The sequence below is a fragment of the Mandrillus leucophaeus genome, unplaced genomic scaffold (genome assembly GCF_000951045.1).
Source record: "Mandrillus leucophaeus isolate KB7577 unplaced genomic scaffold, Mleu.le_1.0 Scaffold1092, whole genome shotgun sequence".
NCBI lineage: Eukaryota > Metazoa > Chordata > Mammalia > Primates > Cercopithecidae > Mandrillus > Mandrillus leucophaeus.
In genome coordinates, this window is record NW_012099121.1 from 650263 (window position 1) to 671119 (window position 20857).

General features: G+C 39.3%; 1 protein-coding gene across 3 annotated transcripts; it reads left to right on the forward strand.

Moving 5' to 3' along the window:
- The first annotated feature begins 5033 nt into the window (after nucleotides 1-5033).
- On the forward strand, nucleotides 5034-18822 carry SMIM8 (small integral membrane protein 8). 3 transcript variants are annotated; one of them, XM_011988935.1, is made up of 4 exons: nucleotides 5064-5072; nucleotides 7100-7120; nucleotides 13350-13507; nucleotides 16655-17475. In XM_011988935.1, the coding sequence occupies exons 3-4, from the start codon at nucleotides 13367-13369 to the stop codon at nucleotides 16811-16813; spliced, it is 300 nt and encodes a 99-aa protein (XP_011844325.1). In that variant the 5' UTR covers nucleotides 5064-5072; nucleotides 7100-7120; nucleotides 13350-13366; the 3' UTR covers nucleotides 16814-17475. The 3 variants fall into 3 exon arrangements, with proteins under 3 accessions (XP_011844333.1, XP_011844319.1, XP_011844325.1); XM_011988943.1 differs by lacking the exons at nucleotides 7100-7120; nucleotides 16655-17475 and adding an exon at nucleotides 17735-18822 and having other exon boundaries at nucleotides 5034-5072; XM_011988929.1 differs by lacking the exon at nucleotides 7100-7120 and having other exon boundaries at nucleotides 5034-5072.
- Nucleotides 18823-20857: the final 2035 nt, after the last annotated feature.

Genomic DNA, 20857 nt, shown 5'->3' on the forward strand with positions numbered 1-20857 from the left:
GCTTTTTTCAAAAGAAGAACAGTTAGGATAAAAATGTTTTCATCTCATATCACTTTTAAGGTACTTTAAGACTTTAAATAGGCCGGTGTGGTGGCTCACCCCTGTAATCCCAGCACTTTGGGAGGCTGAGGCGAGTGGATCACGAGGTCAGGAGATCAAGACCATCCTGGCTAACACCGTGAAACCCCGTCTCTACTAAAAACACAAAAACAAAATTAGTTGGGCGTGGTGGCAGGTGCCTGTAGTCCCAGCTACTCGGGAGGCTGAGGCAGGAGAATGGCATGAATCTGGGAGGCGGAGCTTGCAGTGAGCTGAGATTGCGCCACTGCACTCCAGCCTGGGCCACAGAGAGAGACTCCGTCTCAAAAAACAAAAAAAACACACAAGACTTTAAATAATATAGAATAAATTATTATTATTTCCAGTATTTCAAAATGTGAGAGAAGTAAATACATGATGACCTGACATGAAAAGTATTAAAAACAGTTCTGCTAAAATCATATGGAAGAAAAACAGTAATGAATTGTGATCCTCTAATAATATCAGTTCCCTATTCTTTTTTTTTTTTTTTTTTACTAATTTATATCTCATAGCATTTCATAGATTTCATTTTCTTCCCAGGTCAGACATTCTTGTGATGCCAGACAACTACATAGTTTTCAAAAATAGCAAGATGTTTGTCCTTCTTACAAGCACCACTAGAAAACAGACCGCTCCTTAAACTACCAGGCAAATACTCTTTGATTCCGAGGAATTTACAATGGAGGGCATATAATCAGTTTCTATTGGCACCATAATGCTGCACAACAACGAACTGAACCTCAGTGGCAAACAAAAATACACATATTTAAGTTCATAAATCTGCAGAGTTCAGCAGATCTGGGCAGGCTTGACTGACCTCACTCAAGGCGTGCACACCTAACTGGTCAATCTCGAGTGGCCTCAGTTGGAATAACTAGGATGACTTGGCTTTGCTCTGTATGTTTTTAATCTCCAGCAGGCTAGCTGGAGTATGTTTACCAGTTCAGGTGTTTTTCCAGCTTATTTCGTGTCACATTTGCTAATATCATGTTAGCAAAAATAAATCACAAGGGTGACCCCCCCAGAGTCAGAGCGGGAGAGCATGGATAAAGGTGGGACATAGGGAGGGGTGAAGGATTAGGAAGATTTTTTTCAAATTACCACAACATGTTTAATTTTTTCATTTGTCAACTAATAATTCATTCAAGGGAGTCAGATATCCTTGGCTCACATTGATCATATCAACTGCTTTGGCTTGGCTTTCTGCTAGGAAAAAAAACAAGCGCCAGCATTTATGTTATTATTTAAAAAAAAAAAAAAAAAAAAAGAACTGCCTTTGACAAAATACCAGTCATGTATGACTTTTATTAAATATTGTCAATCAACTATTCTTGCCTGAATTTTAAAAAGCACTAGTGGCATCGGTGATCCCTTGAGAAGGCTCCCAGACCACCAGTGTTGTTCTCAGAGCACACTTTGGGAACCCCAGGTTAAAATAGATATCGTTGGTCCCTTTGAATGTGTTTTCACACAGATTAAACTTTGCTTTATGCAATCCCATCAAATACAAAATCCCCTGGAAATATTATTAAATATTGATGGCCCTGCTCAAAATGAAGATTACAAAAGCCGAATCTGATTGGCATCACTCTTCAACGTAATTTCTTAAAAGCATCATAAAATGGAATGACTTATAAACAAAATCATTCATATCATTCACATTGTATTCATATCCATGAAATGGGCAAGGCCCTCAGGCTTTTCTCTGTTATCTTTACCTACGGCTTGTGCTCTTTTCTTACACATTTTTATGTTTCTTGTATTCTTTCATCTGATCACTTTCTACTGATCATGACAGTAAAAGTACTTTGTTTCCATAGTGACATCTGACATGTTACAGATTACTGAGAACCCTAAGGGATAAGAAAAAAGTTTGGGTCTGCTTAGGATACAACACAATAATATTTTGTAGCCTTGCAATTGTTTTTAGCTACTGCAGTAACAGCTTTTTAATTGAAATTTAACTTACTCTGTCAGAAGATTGCCTTGTAATACCAGATGTCAATGAACTTTTAAAAATTAAACTTCAAGCCAGGTATATACCTAAAAGAAAGGAAATCGACACATCAAAAAGATACCTGCTCTCCCATGTTTATTGCAGCACTATTCACAGTAACCAAATTTAGAGGCAATCTAAGTGTCCATCAACAGATAAATGGATAAAGAAAATGTGGTACATATACACAACAGAGTACTATTCAGCCATAAAAAACAATTTGCAACAACATAGATGGAACTGGAGGACATTATTTTCAGTGAAATAAGCCAGGCACAGAAGGACAAATTTTGCATGTTCTCACTTATTTGTGGGAGATAAAAATTAAAACAAAAGAACTCATGGAGATAGAGAGTGGAATGATAGTTACCAGAGGCTAGAAAGGGTAGTGGGGGCGGGAGGAGTGGGAAATGGGGATTTCCAGTGGGTACAAAAGTATAGTTAGATAAAATAAATAAGATCTAGTATTTGATAGCACAACAGGGTGACTACAGTCAGCAATAGTTGATTGTACATTTAAAAATAACTAAGAGTATAATTGGAATGTAACATAAATGATAAATGCTCGATGTGGATACCCCATTTACCCTGATGTGATTATTATGCATTGTATGCTTGTATCGAAATATCTCATGTGCCCCATAAATATATACACATAAATATTAAAATTTTTAAAAAATTAAACCTCAAATCAAATGTGAAGTTAATTTGGCTTGGGAGAACAAGTTTTAAATTCGAAACATATTTACCAAAACTTTACATAAACCCATGCCAAAATATGGGTACCTTCCATTCCAACTATTCTGTTCATTGTAATATAACTTGTGTAAACCAGAAAGTCTATGAGATAGGTCTCAATCACTTTAGAGGTTTATTTCTCCAATGTTAAGGACCATGGCCTGTGACACAGCCTCAGACAGTCCTGAGAATATGTGCCCAAGGTGATCGGGCTACAGCTTGATTGTATACATTTTAGAGAAATGGAAGTTACAGGCAAAGACATATATCAATACATGTAAGGTATACATTGGTTTGGCCCATCTCTAAGCAGCGTGCGGACGTGGGAGAGGGCTTCCAGGTCAAAAGTGAATTGAAAAATTTTTCATGTTTTCGATTAGTTGAAAGAGTTAAGCTCTGCCTGAAGATGTGAAGCCAGCTTGAGCTAAGGTAAGCGGGGGTGTTGTGGCAACCAAGGTTCTCATTATGTAGATAAAGCCTCCAGGTAGCTGGCTTCAGAGAATAGATGTGAACATCTGTTATCAGACCTTAGAAGATGTCAGACTCTCTGGAAAACACCTAGTAAGGGGCCAGGCGCAGTGGCTCATGCCTGTAATCCCAGCACTTTCGGAGGCTGAGGCAGGTGGATTGCCTGAGGTCAGGAGTTCGAGACCAGCCTGATCAATATGGTGAAACTCTGTCTCTACTAAAAATACAAAAATTAGCCAGGCATGGTGGCATACACCTACAGTCCCAGCTACTTGGGAGGATGAGGCAGGAGAATTGCTTGAGCCCAGGAGGTGGAGGTTGCAGTGAGCCAAGATCATGCCACTGCATTCCAGCCTGGGCAACAGAGTGACACTCCCACACTCCATCTCAAAAAAAAAAAAAAAACAAAAAAACTAGTAAGGGAAAGTGATTCTGTATAGAATGTAAATTTTCCCCGGAAGAGACAGCTTTTCAAGGCCATTTCAAAATATGTTGAATAAATATATTTTGGGGTAACATATTTTTATTTCTTTCAGGTCCCACTATGTGTCATGTGATGTTATTCCAGAGTCAGGTTGGAATTTTCTTATTGCTACAGTATATTTTATCAGTCTTAAGATCTCCGTTTTAATGTTAATTCTGGTCAGTTGTGTCTAAACTCCAATGGGAGGAGGGTATAATGAGGCATGTCCAACCACCCACCCCTTCCCATCAGGGCCTGAACTCATTTTTCAGGGTTTTTTGAGATTACCTTGGCCAAGACAGAGGTCCATTCCTTTTGGGGGTAGGTGGGTGGTGGTGGTGCTTAGAATTTTATTTTTGGTTTTTGTATTAGTGTCTTCTCACACTGCTAGAAAGAACTACCTGAGGCTGGGTAACTTATAGAGAAAAGAGGTTTCATTAGCTCACAGTTCCACAGGCTGTACAGGAGGTATGGCTCCAGAGGCCTCAGGAAATTTACAATCATGGCAGAAGAGGAAGCAAGCACGTCCTACCATGGTGCAGGAGAGAGACAGAAAGAGAGAGAGTGCGAAGGGGGAAGTGCTACACACTTTTAAAGGAACAGATCTTCTGAGAACTTCAGCATGGAACGTCAAGGGGAAAGTCTGCCGCATGATTCAGTGACCTCTCACCAGGGCCCTCCTTCAACACAAGGGGGCTATCATTCCACATGAGATTTGGGTGGGGACACAGAGCCAAACCATATCAGTTTTCACGTGTATCCCAACAAACTTAAACATCAGCAAAGTATGTGCAAACCAGCATCCCTATATCTATTCTTGTCTCAACTGCACCTGCATACATCTGCATCTTGGACTCTCAAGGCCCTAACGTAATGGCAGAGTATTAACTCTACACTTAAATGACTGTGCCCCTAAAGTAGGGGTAGGAGGAGATCAGATCTAGCTTTCTTTCCCAAATCAGAATGCTTTCCACTTTCATGAAATAAACATACTTCTAGGAGATGTCTCCTTTTATTTATACAAACATACACACGGAACTGGAAGGTAATTTGAAGTTGGGAGGTGGAAAACTAAAGGTCAAAAAGGGAAGAAAGCAAAAACGTCCCTTGCAAACTCCAGCCCGCAGACCTCAAGGACCGGCGCGAGGTCCTCAGAACCGGAACGACGAGCACTGGATGGATTCCTGCAGCCCCGCGCTGCAACCTCCGGAAGATAGGGGACGCTGTGGCGCCAGGCCGGGCGCGCTCTACCGCTCTCTCTCGCAGGTGGGGCGGTGAGGTGGGGCGGGGTGTCTCGGGCGCTGAGAGGACGTGACCCCGCAAAAGGTAAGCGGCGGCGGCTATGGTGCAGAGTGGCTGGGTTCCGGCCTGGAGGGGACCGGGCGGCCGCACCATCACGCTCCCGTCTCTGCCCTTCCTGGCTGCCCTGCGGGCCCCCCAGGGAGGGAGCGTCCTCTCGGGCAGCCCAAATCTTTGCCTCTCGGTGGACGCCCTGTACCCGCACCCCAAGTCGGTGGAGCTCTCTGGCCCCACAGAGCCCATTTCCCGGACTCATCTTGCAGGCGCCAGTCTGTTCGGTGCTTCATCCATGGACTCCCCCACCCCTAGAACTCTCTCGTTGCCTCCAGTTTCTTAGTGTCCTGGCTCACCAGACTCATAGTTAGGGGAGCATGGTGGTGTTTTCAGGAGATGCCCCTTTTCTTTTGTCATTGTGTGGACACGCGTACTTTTTCAGCCCTGCAACACAATGTGTAGAACTTAACTGAATGAAGTTTCTTCTGGAGGCTTCCAGTGCGTCTTTGAGTAAGCCTTCGGCAGCGAACAGTAGTCCATGACATTGGGGGAAGCCAGATAAGACTCAGATTGTCAGTCCTCAGGCTGTCGCCAGCAAAGCCTTTCTCCTTTTTTCAGGGACCGTAGTACATCCAAGAGATGGAAAGGTGCTTTGTTTTGTTTGTTTTGTTTTGTCTTATTTTGTTTTGTTTAAGACAGAGTTTCACTCTGTCGCCCAGGCTGGAGTGCAGTGGTGCGATCTGAGCTCACTGCAACCTTCACCTCCCGGGTTCAAGCGATTCTCGTGCCTCAGCCTCCCGAGGACCTGGTATTACAGATGTGCGCCACCACACCCGGCTACTTTTTTGTATTTTTAGTAGAGACAAGGTTTCATCATGTTGGCCACGCTGGTTTCCAACTCCTGACCTCAAGCAATCCACCCGCCTCAGCCTCCCAAAGTGCTGGGATTACAAGCGTGAGCCACCCCACCCGGCGGGAAAGATACTTAAAAAGTATATTTTACCTTAAAAACAACATATATATAATCAGTTTTTAAAACAAGTGATTATAATTTTGTTTCTTAAATATTGTAATATATATGCAAAGGCCTTTTATCAATTTAAAAGTAAGATGGGGTGAGGTGGTGAAATATTGGTGGGCTGGAAATTGGGAGACCTAGGTGATCGCACCCTCCTGGTAAAGACATCTCCCTGGGTCTGGGTTTCTCAGAAGGGGATGTAGAAGGGAGAGTTAGACAAAGTGGTGAGTATGACAGTAGCTACCATTCATTGAACATCTGCATCCTTTAAAATGTATTCGTCTTATTTAATACACACATTTAGTACCTATCTATGCAATAGATAGTAGTGCCCCTTTTATAAAGATGGAAACTGAAAATCAGAGTTGGCACCTAAAGACACACAGGTTATAAGTAGCAAAGTGAGAATTTGAGGTTATGCTAATTCCCTCAAGCCATGAAGTCCTCTGATTCTATCCCAAACTTGTTTAAACTAATTTAAATTATTTTTAAGGTTTTCTGCCCCAAACTTCAAGTTAGTTTCTTAAGTATTAAGATAATGTGGCATGTGAAACTATTAAGAAGTGTATTATACTTTCATTAAAATATTTTGCCCATTTTATAATTCTCTGTCTTTTAAAGGAAAGGCTTTCATTATTAATAAGGTTCCTGCTTGTTAACATTTTATGATTCTGGTCATTTTGTTTTGTCTTCTATTGAGGTGCTTATTTCTAAAATATATATTTGAAGATTGTTTCCCTTGAAGTAATTCTTATATTCTTTATATCTTGGTCTAATTTGCATGTACAATATATTAATAGGTAGTCATGTATTCTGGAATAACTCCCTGAGCAAGACTTTTACTGAAGGAGGGAAAATCATTCAAAAATGACTAGTCCTGACTCTCAGTGTAGAACCATCTGTACAACCTCTCACATTGTGTGTTACTAATTTCAGGGGCTTACTATTCTTATGCTTTGAGATGTAAATGACTCTCATGGAGTTGGGTAAATAGGCAGTCCTTTATCTTTGCTTCTTTTTCCATTGCACGCTTCCATCACAGGAGGATGGACAGGAGAAAAAGGTAAAGAGCATGTTACCAGGGAGAAACAAATGAAGTAAATACAGCGTAGTTTAGACCTTTTATACAGGCAGCTGTGAAATGTTCTACTCTCCTCTTTTTTTTTTTTTTTTAAGAAAAGATAAATAGCAGTTTCTTGATCATGCATAGAAAAGGGAACAAGAAGTGGGTGATGGAAAAATGAAGAAGAAATAAAGTGGGGCAGATTACACAGCCAGGGGTGCCTGCTTAATTATTTTGCAGGTAGGGCCTCACACAAATTAATCCCAAAATTACTTAGCCAAGAGCAGTGTAATGCCAGGTTCCCAGCATCCCTGCTAATCTGTATGTTTTATGTGATTACTGTTTTAACACAGTAAATGAGGTTTTTAAATCCAGCTTAAAATAAATAGATCTTCAAAGTGATAATAACTAGAGATTGGTCAATATCATCTGTAAGTAAGTGAGCGACAGCTGTAATGGAAACAAAGAGTAAGGGAAGAAGGTGAAGAAACTAGTGGGAAGACTAGTTCTGATGAAAGTGTGCTAGACATTAACTGGTTTTGTCTTAGGTGCAGTTCACCTGAGTGGTAATGTCAGAATAAGTTATTGCCATGCTTTGACCTTATGATTAGTTCTGCAGCTTTTAAAATTGGAACTTGTATTAGTTTTGTACTTGAAAATAGCTAGTCAACTTAAACTTCAGGATTAAAAGTTTACTTGTTAAAATACAGATTTTTTTTCCCCAAAACAATTTACACATCTGTGAAGAAATGACTTAAGGTTTTGCATTCTACCTGTTTTATTTATTCAACTGGCACGTCTTGAATTTATGCTTCAGTCATACTTGTACAGCTCTGTGGGCCGGCATGTGAACAAATACAGAAGAATTTTCTCCTATGTAGAAAATGTTGTTGTTGTTGTTGTTAAAATAGTTATATATAACAAATTATTGGCTGCTGAGACCCTTTCTGGTCTCAGTAATCTGAATTTTTTTTTTAACAAAGTATAGATGGTTGTTAAAAAGTCTTAGTTTGATAGATGGTGTGAATAAGTTCATGCAATTTTGGGAGAACTGTTGTATCATCAGTGACTGTGGCTCATAAAGGAGAAGCAGCAATAAAACTGAGCTGTTTTATCCCACTTCTAATAAAAGAATGATAAATAATAGAAAATGTTACTCTCATACTTTCCAGAAAGTGTCAATAACAGTGGAAATTGGGGTATATTAAATCTTTTAAAATATACATGTGAGTTTCCAGTCAAAATATTCTTTGTCATTTCTAGCAAAGAGTTTAACATAAGCAGTGAATTATTAAGGTAAATTTGGTGTCTGGGACTTGCAATATAACCAATACTACTCTGATTATTGATTCATTGTAAAGGAAATATAGGTTCTGCTAAGGAAAAAAGGAGATCAAGCAATCTTACAACTAAAATAAAGTCATCACAATTAGCTATATAATTTTTTACAGACATATTTCATATAGGTTGAATTTCATAACACTCAGCATCACTGCATCCGTTTCATTTTAAAATAGTGACATTTTTGTTAGCTGTAACTAGTCTCTCTCTTTCTCCCCCTCTCCTCTTCCCTGTATATGTATATATATATAAAAAAAAAATGACAGCAGATCCCTTGTAGATAGATTAATGCCCTCCCTGAGGGGATGATTAACTCACTCCACACCTGAAGTCCAAAATTATATACAGTGTATAATTTTATATACACCAGGAGTAGAGTAATAATAATATATAATGTAAATTATATATTATAATAAATTATTGTTTAATATATAATTTATTATGTTAATTACATATATTATAATTAATATATAATTATATATAACAATTTTATTTAATTTTGGACATCAGGTATGGAGTAGTTCATCATCCTCAATTCCTGGCACATTATCATCCACACAAAGTATATGTAAATAAACTATGCTCTGAGGACCCTTCTGTGCTCTGCAATATGAACTTCTATACCCATCTTTTCCATTACCTTTTCTTCCCAATGAACAACTTTAATCTGTTTTCCACAGGCTATCTTTGTTTTAAATACATGCAGCTGTTTTCCAATAATAAATGGAAAAATGCTGTTTATGTCAGTTTCTGTTTAGAATGACTTTTACCTTTGTGAATTTGCTTTTTCAGGCCTTTATAGTATTTTTATTCTAATGCCTCAGTTTTATGTAGTGGCACACTCTGAGGCTGAGATTCAGTTCTAATAACATGGCCATGGGTTACCTATTTTCTGCCTAATGTTTCTTATAGGTTTGTCTGTTGACAGACTATAATATTCCTTCCACTTTAATGACTGCTTCATTTTGCATTTTCTTTCCCTATTTTAGTCCATTTGTGTTGCTATAAAGGAATACTGAGGCTGGGCAATTTATGAAGAAAAGAAGTTTATTTGGTTCATGGTTCTGCAGGCTGTACAGGAAGCATGGTGTCAGCATCTGTTCTGGTGAGGGGCTCAGGTTGCCTCCACCCATGGTGGAAGGTGATGGTGATCTGGCATGCCAGATCACGTGGTAGGAGAGGAAGCAATAAAGAGAGGGGACGTGCTAGGCTGTTTTTAACAACCAGCTCTCCAGGGGACTAATAGAGTGAGAACTCGCTTGCTCCCCATCCTCCCCCAGGGAGGGTATTAATCTATTCATGAGGGATCCACCCCCATGACCCAAACACCTCCCACTAGGCCTCACCTCCAACATTGGAGATCAGATTTCCACGTGAGGTTTGGGAGACAAATATCCAGACTATAGTACCCACGTTTATACTCAAACAAGTTTTTAGCACAGGGAGAAACATCACTGACACCTGGTATAGGCACCTGGTGGCCAACATTTGTTACTTAAATTCTAAATACCTTTATAAACACCATCATGGCTAAGAGAAGAAAAATGAAACACCAGCAGTTCTCATTAGAAGAAAAAAATGACAGTAATGGAAGCAGTAGATTGCTGCCACAATAAAGGAGAAATAGCAAAGGAATTTAACACCACGACCCCAACATTGTTCACATTTTTGAAAGATTGAGCCAAGATTGAAGAGAAAATTTATAAAGGGATTCTGGGACTAAAGCAGAAGTGAATGTGAGGCCCCTTTTAACACTGTTTCTGCATGGTATCGGGTTCATGCAAGAAATGGGCATGTAACTGTGCTATAGAAAGCATTGGATTTTTGTCAACCTTGGGCATTGCGTTAGTCTCTTCTTCCATCACTATAAAGAAATTCCTGATGCTGTGTAATTTATAAAGAAAAGACGTTTAATTGGCTCACAGTTCAGCAGACTGTACAGGAAGCATGGTGCCAGCATCTTCCCCTGGTGAGGGCTTCAGGAAGCTTTCAGTTGTGGTGGAAGATTAAGTGGGAGCAGGCATGTCACATGGTGAGACAGGAAGCAAGAGGCAGGGGGAAGAAGTGTCACACTCTTAAATAACCAGATCTCACATGAACTCATAGAGTAAGAACTTGCTCATTACCACAAGGATGGCACCAAAACATTCATGAGGGATCTGCCCCCATGATCCAAATGCCTCCTGCCAGTCTCCACCTTCAACACTGGGGATTACAGTTCAGCTTGAGATTTAGAAGGGACAAACATCCAGAGCTTGTCAGCCATGTTGAGTTTCAAGCAAGTGGGGGCTGCCTCAAGAAACTTCGGGCATATTCTGGAATTGTTTCACAAGTTGCCTGTAGTGAAGAAAACACTGTTTTGGTTGAGAAAATTATTAACTTACATGCAGGAGAAACTTAAAAACAAAAACAAAAATTGCTGGTTACAGCTTCAATGGCTTGTTTCTTTGTTTGTTTTTGATACAGGGTCTAGCTATGTTGCCCAGGCTGGTCTCAGACTCCTGGGTTCAAGCAGTACTTCTACCTCTTCCTCCCAAAATAGTGGGATTAAGGCGTGAGCCACCCCGCCCAGCCTGAATGATGTTTTAAATGCTGATGAAACAGATGTTCTTGTTACCTTATCATATGCTTCATGCCAAAGGTAGACTTTGCAAAGGAAATAAACAGATTGATGATTGGTGTATTCTACTGTAATGCATTCTGGAACAATTGTCTTTGGCAAGTCAGCTAACTATCAGTACTTCAGAAATGTTCCCCCCCGTGATTACCAAGCCAATACACATGCCTGAATAATGAGAAATGTGTTACTGAATGACTGATAAAGATTGACAAGGGAATGCAAGGAGCAATCCACAGTATCCTCTTGCTGATAGACAATTGCTCTGCCCACAACATACTCCCACACTTGGATCATGTAGGAGTTGAGCTTTTCCCATTGAACTACACAGCCATTCTGCAGCCATTGGATCAGGGTGTAATTGGCACAGAGAAAGCTCACTTCTGAAAGCAGTTTCTAAATGTAGAGAATGAAGAGAAAATGGAGAAAAGCAACATGAATAAGCCATTGACATGATTGCAGAGACTTGATGGTCTATAAAGTTATCTGTAGTCATGAAATGTTAGCAAAACACAGGCATGATTCCTGTGGGATCCCCTGAGGTCCTCCTGTAAGAAGGCTGCAACCAAATGTGGTGTTTGAACCAATCTAGCACTCAACTACTACTGTCATTGATGTCTCAAACCAGTTTGATTTTGAAGACTGTGTGGCTACAGATAGCAGTTTATTTCCCAAGTTACCAAATCCTGAAGTTGCTACAGGAGTGCTAACTGATGTAAAAATTGAACCAGAAAGTCGGTGATAATGATGAAGAAGGCAACAATGATAATCATGACGTGCATGAGGAATAAGTGATTGAACCGGCAAGAGTGAACATTTCTGAAGCCTTTGCAAGTGTAGAAAGTGCTTAGAACATTCCTTTCTCTTCAAGCAGATGTTCCTCTTGAGGTGCGTACCTGATCAAGTGGTATAGATGAACATTCAGTGTCTACTGCAACACAATGTATTTTGAAAAGCCAAGTTCCTAGTTTTCTCCTTAACTATGAAGTTGTGAAAATATTGATTTTATAACGTCTATAAAATAGTAAGCTTAATGAATACTTATACTGGCCAGGTGTGGTGGCTCATGCATGTGATCCCAGCACTTTGGGAGGCAGAAGCAGGATTGCTTTGTGGCCAGGAGTTTGAGACCAGCCTGGGCAACATAGTGAGACCTACCAAAAAAAAAAAAAAAGCCAGGTGTAGTGGTGCATGCCTGTAGTCCTAGCTACCTGGGAGGCTGAGGTGGGAGGATCACTTGAGCCCAGGTGTTTGAGGCTGCAGACTGCAGTAAGCTATGATCACACCACTGCACATGCATTCCAGTCTAGGCAATCAAGTAAGACTCTGTCTCAAAAAAAAAAAAAAATTATACAAACAAAGCCCCAATAACATTTACTGTACAGTGATTGCAGCATTTCCCCCAAATAATTTTACTATATTGTCATTTATGTCTATCTTTGGAAGCTTTCTTTCTCTACCTCCCCTCTTTCAACCCTCACCTCCCATCCCAGCATTAGATGGCAGAGATGATAAACTAAGCTTTTGCCTAATAATACCTAGAAGAGAAAAATATTCCCAAAGTGCTGACATTTCAGCTAGGAAAACAGGAAGACAAAAGGCACACTTGGATTTAATAGGATAGATTTAGAGTAGCTAAGATAAAAAAGGATATTAAGATTAAGGAGATAGCAGGGCATGTCCTACCCAGAAAGTTGCTAATTGGCAAAGGAGGAGTGAGTACAAACAGCTCCTTATCCTTACTGCTTGGGAAAATGAGTTCGTGGGTGGTCGTGGAGGCAGACAGAGGAGCAGTGGAGGAAACCGGCCAGGAGTGAATCTGTAGGAGAAGATAATGAGCAAAGGAATGCTGATCCTTCCCTCAGGGTGGGGTTCTGGAGGAGCTGTTGAAAGGTGAGGAGGAGTGAAAACGAGGAAATAAAGAAAGGAACAGATAACCTACTGGCCTCACCTACTCTCAGTCCTGGTTTCATGTGATACAACGTGACTCAGACCAACCAACAATTCTCCCGTCTTCTGTAAAAGTAGGAAAACAACCTTTGCCCACAGCTTTTATTTTGAGGTGAAAATTAAAATAATGAATGAAATTAACAAATTAAACTTAAAACACCATTTACAAAGTGCATAATACAAAGTAATAAGATAACTGACAATCACCTTTGGTATGTATCTGGGTTGGAATTCAAAGAAAGAATTTAAGAATGACTTTTTAAAGAAATTTATCAGAGAAGCACAATTATGAAGGGAAAAAATATATTATTTTGTTTTTAGATAATAACTCATCATTGATGAAGATGTCTTCAGCACCTGAGCCTCCAGCATTCAAAAAGGAACCACCCAAAGAGAAAGACTTTCAAAGCCCGGGGCTCAGACGGGTGCGCACAACAACCTTATTTCGTGCTGTGAATCCAGAGCTCTTCATTAAACCTGTAAGAAATATATCCAGGATAAGACTTTATTTTTAATCTAACCAGACTGTCAGGAAGTTCTGATTTTCTTGTAATTGATTTTATCATGGAAATTTTATGTTGACAAGACCTCCCTGTGAATAAAAGCAGGTGGAAGGACGATTGTAAATGCTGTTTCACATATAAATACACATATAAAAATATTTTAAGGGCATTTGAGAGTTATAATGGAAAATGGTTACACTTTAATGGATTGGCTTCTCAAACTATCTAAAGTACTATTTTAATCGTTGCATTAATTTGAAGACAACTTTTGTTGTTTGATCAAGTACTATTAGGTAAATAAGACCTTCCATTTAAGCAAGGAAACCAAAATGAAAATCTGACCATTCTTACATACTGCAATTCTAGCCTGTAGGTAATATTTTTATCTAAGCAATATTACAGATACTTTGTGAAAAATTCCAAAACATTTGATTTGATGAAATTCATTTATTCATTTATTCATTAGAGGTTCTGTCACCCAGGCTGTAGTGCAGTGGTACAATCATAGCTCACTGCAGCTTCAAACCCCTGGGCTCAAGGGATCCTCGCACGTCAGCCTCCTGGGTGGCTGGGACTACAGGTGCACACCTTCATGCCTGGCTCCTTTTTAAATTTTTTTGTAGAGATGGTGTTTCAGTATATTGCCCAAGCTGGTTTTGAACTCCTGGCCTTAAGCGATTCTCCCACCTCAGCCTCCCAAATTGTTGGGATTACAGGCATGAGCCCACGCCTGGCTGAGTTTATTTTTAAATAAATGTAGATTCTATTTTAAAATAAATGTAAAATCAAGTTAAAATAAAATATGATAAATATTTAAGTGTGTTGAATCTGATTAGAATTTTAGTAACACAGTTACCAGTGTAAACTGTTAAATAGGTCAACTTAATCAGATCATTAAATCAAGGTAAAAATTTTTTTTTTTTGAAACGGAGTCTCGCTCTGTCGCCCAGGCTGGAGTGCAGTGGTGCGATCTCCACTCACTGCAAGCTCCGCCTCCCGGGTTCACGCCATTCTCCTGCCTCAGCCTCCCGAGTAGCTGGGACTACAGGCGCCCGCCACGCGCCCGGCTAATTTTTGTATTTTTAGTAGAGACGGGGTTTCACCGTGTTAGCCAGGGTGGTCTCAATCTCCCGACCTCGTGATCCGCCCGACTCGGCCTCCCAAAGTGCTGGGATTACAGGCGTGAGCCACTGCGCCTGGCCCAAGGTAAAATATTTTAAAAGCTTTGAAGTAATGTGTTCTTTTAATTGCTAAAAGCATTTCAAGAATTATAAATTTAAACTGCTCTGAGTCCGTGTCCTTTCTTAGGTGTTCATCTAAGTGAAAAAGTTTGACCCTTATTTTGAAATAGAAATGTCACCTAAAGGAATAAACTGAGGCAAATTAATATATGTAGGGAGTTTATTTGGGCCAAGGTTGAGGACTGTAACCTGGGAAACACTTCACAGTAACCTTGCGAAGCACTCTGGAGAACAAAGGAGAGGGTGGAATTTTTCAGGAAAAAAGTGAATCAGGAGAGGGGGCAAGTACAAAAGTTGCTTTTCAGTAATTTTCATTGGTTTGCAGAAATGACATTGATTAGTAATTGGCTATACATTGTTGAATTACAGAGTATGAGTTATAATGTCTAGTGGATGGCATTGTAAGGTTAATTTATAGCTATTGGTGGTGTCAGTCCAGAGCCCACATAGCAAGGGCTTCAAAATTATTATTTAGCTCAAGACGTGACTACTAGCTCATTCCAGTGCCTCTCTGGGCCTGATAATTTAAAGGGGGCTCACATTCCTCAGTTAAAGAGTTTCTTTTATTTCTCAGTAGTGGTATAGCAGGTATGGTGACAGAAGCAGAAACTATTATTTGTATCACTACTGTGCATTTACATTGACCTAAGAAAGGCCAATTCGTTGAGTGTGAACGTGCAAAGAAAATGGTCTAAGGTACAGTTTCAGGAATAACAAAAATGCTTTTCTGGAGTTGTGAACATCTTTCCTGTATTTAAAAGCTTTTTTGGGGGGGGTGTGGGGGTTGGACATCATGACTAATGTCTACAATCCCAATACTTTGGGAGGCTGAGGTAGAGGGATCTCTTGAGTCCAGGAGTTCAACATACCGAGACTCGTATCTCTACAAAAAAATTTAAAATTAGGCTGGCCACAGTGGCTTACGCCTGTTAATCCCAGCACTTTGGGAGGCTGAGGTGGGCAGATCACTTGAAGTCAGGAATTTGAAACTAGCTGGCCAATATGGTGAAACCCCGTATTTATTAAAAATACAAAGAAATTAGCCAGGCATGGTGGTGCACACCTGTAGTCCCAGCTACTTGGGAGGCTGAGGCAGGAAAATCACTTGAGCCCGGGATTTTGAGACTGCAGTGAGCTATGATTGCACACTGCACTCCAGCCTGGGCAGCAGAGTGAGATCCTGTCTCTTAACATCAACAACAACAACACAGCTTTTCTGTGTGTGTGTGTGAAGCTGAAAACATAACTTTGCCTCTTAGGGTCTTGGATTGTCCAAAAGTAAATCAAGGTTAACAGCATAATAGCTGTTCCAATCACTAAATTTCTTGAGGTTATGAAGTAGGTTCCCAGCGAAGAGTGTATACATCATGATCATTTCTGTGCCTAATATATAAAAGGTTTTTTGCCAGTTATTCATGACTTGGGCAAGAAGAATAGCGTGTGTACTTCAATCCTCACTTCCTAATAAAATGAACTAATTTGAGGTTTGCAAATGGAGGGACTTGGGCCCAGGACCCAGGAAGTTAAGCAGCTCCTCCACTTCACACAGATAACATTGAAAACTCTGGGTACCAGGCCAGTTTTCCTGCCCCACTCCTTTCCCAGCTGTCACCTTCCTGAGGGTAGAGGTCTGAGATGTCCAGGGTGTAGATGGGAGAAAGACTGGAGAGGAGAAGCAAGAGTCTTCTATAATCTCTGGATAATCAGTAGTTTAGCTAATTGAATAAAGAACTGAATAAATGATTATAGTTGAAATATTGCCGTGGTAATGCTAGTGTTGTAATAACGATGTGGCATGTCAGGAGGAAAATGCAACTGATATTTGGGTCTCCTCAAATTGTTAGTCTTACTAAAGCTTTATACTTTTTTTTTTCTTTGACAGAACAAACCTGTAATGGCTTTCGGATTGGTAACTCTTTCACTTTGCGTGGCATATATTGGTTATCTGCATGCAACACAAGAGAATAAAAAGGACCTCTATGAAGCTATTGATAGTGAGGGGCACAGTTACATGAGGCGGAAAACATCCAAATGGGATTAGTAGTGCTGGTTACTGCAGATGGACGTTTATTAAGCGTTCTGAAATCTTCAACTGAAAGACCTTGTGAGTGTACAGTATCATATTTCTTGTTCTAGAACATGCTAATGAAGACAGAAGATAGCAGTTGCAACCAGACAACTGTCGTAAATTTTGTCCTTTCACAGCCGTTATCTCATTCTTTTTCCACAGAGCGAGCTTCATAATATTTTTCTTTCCTTGCCTCTTATAAAAGTGCCATGAGAATGGAAGTTGTCTTTGTTAATTATTAAATTCTGTATAATAAAAGTACCCATGCTGTTAAATTTGCATGATGTTTTAAATATTTTAAGATGAATTATGCTGGTGCAGCTGTCGTGAAAGTTTAGTTGTGTTTTGCTACTTGCAAAGGAAATGTTCATGTTCTCCCTGGCGTAGAACCTATATTTTTAAAGAAAGATAAATAGAAAATTTAAAGCCTGAAGTCAATATTAAAAATATGAGATATGAGAAACTGAGTTGGCTCTGACAAGTAGTTCTTATAGTGTCACAAATGGTTCATATATTTCAGTTTCCATTTTAGCTATTTTTGGGGCAGAATTTTATTTTAATGGAAAAGATCTTTGCACTCAGCTGCTAAAATAAAGATTAAATAAGAATATCCCAGAGTAATTGGAGTTTTTCTTTAAAAAAGAAAGTATGTTTTACTGAGGTATGATGATTTTGACTACAACTAAATGTTATCTATTTTAGTTTTCGTAAATTAATGTTACAGTAATGTTGTAAACATAAGACCAAGTGTTCTTATAGTTATTTAAAAACTATAACTACTCAATAGATAAGAAATAGATAAGGTCTCCTTATTGTACCAGGTTTACCTTACATGCTTTTTTTTTCTTTTGAAGTTTATATGCCAGCAGGCCTTTTTGTTTTTTTTCTTTTCAGAATGTTTCTTATTCTCTGAAGCATCAGCATTTTGAAGTGTCTTTTATGGAAGTGGGGACAGAAAAGGGGGTAAAAATGAGTGTAAACAAAGCCGAGTCCCACTGTCAGCACTGAGCAGCAGAATGGCCTTGGTTGTCCTGGCACCTGGCCCAGGGGCCTAGGACAGAGGTCAAGGCTAGGCCCCTGTGTCTGGCCAGATTCTGCCTTATAGAATTCAAATCTTTATCACAAGGGTTCTGGACCTGTTTCATTTCTAGATATGTACCTAATTCTCCAAATCATTGTAACTGGGCCTCAGTAGTAAATCTCACCTCTGAAGTTTTGCTTCAGTTGCTATTAATATTACCAAATAATAATAACAGCACAGGCAGAGTTTATCATAATGTTATTTTTAATTATCACACTTCATTGTCGTTTTGTAAGGTATATGAATATGTAATTATGTGTGATTTGTAGATATTAAAGAACTTAGCTAATTGAATTTACATGCAACGAAATAAAATCTTTACTACTGAGCCCCAAATATTTATTTGCTGTGCCTCTCTGTATAATGTACTTTATATAGTTTAAAATGCACTTCAGTGATACAAAATCCCTTTTAAAGACTGTCTTTTGTTTTTGGTTTCCCTGTGTATTTTGGCTGTCAAAAAACTAGGGTTCTTCTGTTTTTAACTTATGCATTTAATGACACATTGCCATCTTTTAGAATTTTTTACTATTTAACAGAATAAGTTGATGTTTGGTGGCAGAGGAGATATTAGTTGCGTGAACTGTCAAGAGATTGCAGTGCAGGAGGGCAACAGAAACTGTACAAGGTGCAGACTTAACTCATGTAAGATTTGTGTGAATCAGCCAAAGTAACTAGAGTCAGTCAAACACAAAGCTGTGAAAAGTAGTGTGAGGAAAGAATCATACTGAATTTTAGGAACAAATACCTGACTATGATACTTTTTACAGAATGGCTACAAGTTGTAGGACAGTTTTTGTGTGTGCTGATGTCAACGGCTGCCTGGCTATGTGTTGATGTTTTCATCCTTTCTCTTTTGAATGAGGGTATAACCATCAAAAATAAAATACCTTTCAAATAGTCCGAAGATTCTGAACGTTGAACTTCACCTGATCCAGTCGTGTCAGTTTATGGTTAAGACAATAGGCTGAGAATGGCTAAGAGATTTACCAAAGATCATGGTGATTCAGGACTAGAACCTGTATCTTCTTGCTCTAAAGTCTAGGGATCTTTTCACCATACTATACCACCTCCTATGTGTAAATGTCCACATAATAATAAAGCAGCCACATTAGCTCTTAAAAATAAGTTTAGATCTTAAGTAGAGAAACACTCCTGTACTTTAAAACAGAATTATGTAAAGGACTGCTAACTGCCAGCTCCCTCAAAAGACCATCAGAACAACCTGATGATCAAACAAAACTAAGCTTATTGAATCTACTGCACTAAGGGGAAATAACACTTTTACAAAGTTAGCTGTATTTAAGAAGGGGATGGTCAGGGGAAGATGTTAAAGTGTTTTGAAGTCTGAGTTCAAGTGATTAAAGAAGGGTCTTTCAATGCAGGAATCTGGTTGAGAATGGGCAAGACACCTGACATAATAGATTAGATCTTGAAGCAAGTCTTGATTAGTAAGCTATTGTTCAATAAATGTTAAGTGAGCTCTTTGCCCAGGGGAGTAATCTAATCTTCTGATGGAAGAGCTCTTTGCCTAGATCAGCAAGCTGTCCAGTTGATAAATTAGTTTTCAAGGATTTCCTAGGGCAAACACTGAAATTACTTATTGGTTTTACAGCCTTATCTTCCATAGGGGCCCAACTCTTCCAGTTTGCCAGACACTAAGGAAGTTCTTCAGGACTTTCAGTTTAAAACAGAGACAGTCCCAGGCAAATCAAGGCCAGTAAGTTATCCTCTCATCTGGGCAAGAATTTCTAGTAACAGATAGGAAAGTCATTGGCACAAGTAGCCTCAGTTCCCAATCCAGATAATTAACTGTGTGGATGCAGTAATCCCCATTCTTAGTACTAATTCATCTCTTTGTTTTTAATTCCTCTCCAAGTCCCAGGTAACCCTTTTCTTGAAGTCAGATCTGGCACAATTTGATAGTTACTTAAGGTCCTCAGCCAGTTATCAGGCTGTATGTGTCAATAGAAATTATAGAGTAACTTGTGCTACACTTAGCTCAGGGCCTTATGGGAGTCCTATTGTTGAAATTAATTTCACTGATGGTATTCACTTATTATAAAATAGTCCTGCCAAGTAGCTGCAGCATATGACATTGTCAGGCAATTTTTAAAAATTCAGTTATTTGGTGTAATCAGTTGCACAGATTTTTGTGATAGGCAGAATTTCTATGGCTGTTTATCTAAAATTAGAAGAACAAATTAGTTAACCACGTGATTGTTAAAACCAGGCTTAGTAATTTTGAATGCTGACTTAATGAAAGTAATTTCTTCTTCAAGATACCATGATATTTCCCCGTTTTATTACCATGGCACCAAAACATCACGTTTATTAAAAACCTTAAAGAAATTAAGCTACCTCCATTGCTGGCCTTAAAAGAAATTAATTCTTTAAAAACCAATTTAAAACAAAGTGTGGTAGTCTGACTAATGCTTTCCTTTCTTGCAAAAATGTCCAGATCCTAATCTCTGGAACCTGTAAATATGTTACTTTATATGGCAAAAGGGACTTTACAGATACGGGTAAGTTTAGGATTTTGAGATGGGGAGATTATCCTGGATTATCTAGATGAGGCTGATATAATCACCACAGTCTTTAAAGCAGGGCAGAAGATCGGAGGAAGAGACAATGTCACTATGGAAGCACTGGGGGGAAAGGCTATGTGATGCGAGGCCATGACCCCAAGGAATATGGATGGTCTTTAGAAGCTGGAAAAGGCAAGGAAACAGATTCTCCTCTGAAGCCTCCAGAAGGAACCAGCCCTTGTAACAACTTGATCTTAGCCCCTAAGACTCATTTTAGACTTCTGATCTCCAGAAATGCAAGGGGATAAATTTGTGTTACATTTAAGCTATGAAGTTCGTGTTAGTTTGTCACAGTGGTGCTATGGTTTGAATATTTGTCCCCTGCAAAACTCATGTTGAACTTTAATC

Excerpts from the sequence above, each read along its gene's own strand:
- SMIM8 (XM_011988929.1), top strand. The coding sequence starts at position 13,367 with ATGAAGATGTCTTCAGCACCTGAGCCTCCAGCATTCAAAAAGGAACCA. Across the intron at positions 13,508-16,654 it reads CAGAGCTCTTCATTAAACCT|AACAAACCTGTAATGGCTTT; the intron begins GTAAGAAATATA and ends TTTCTTTGACAG.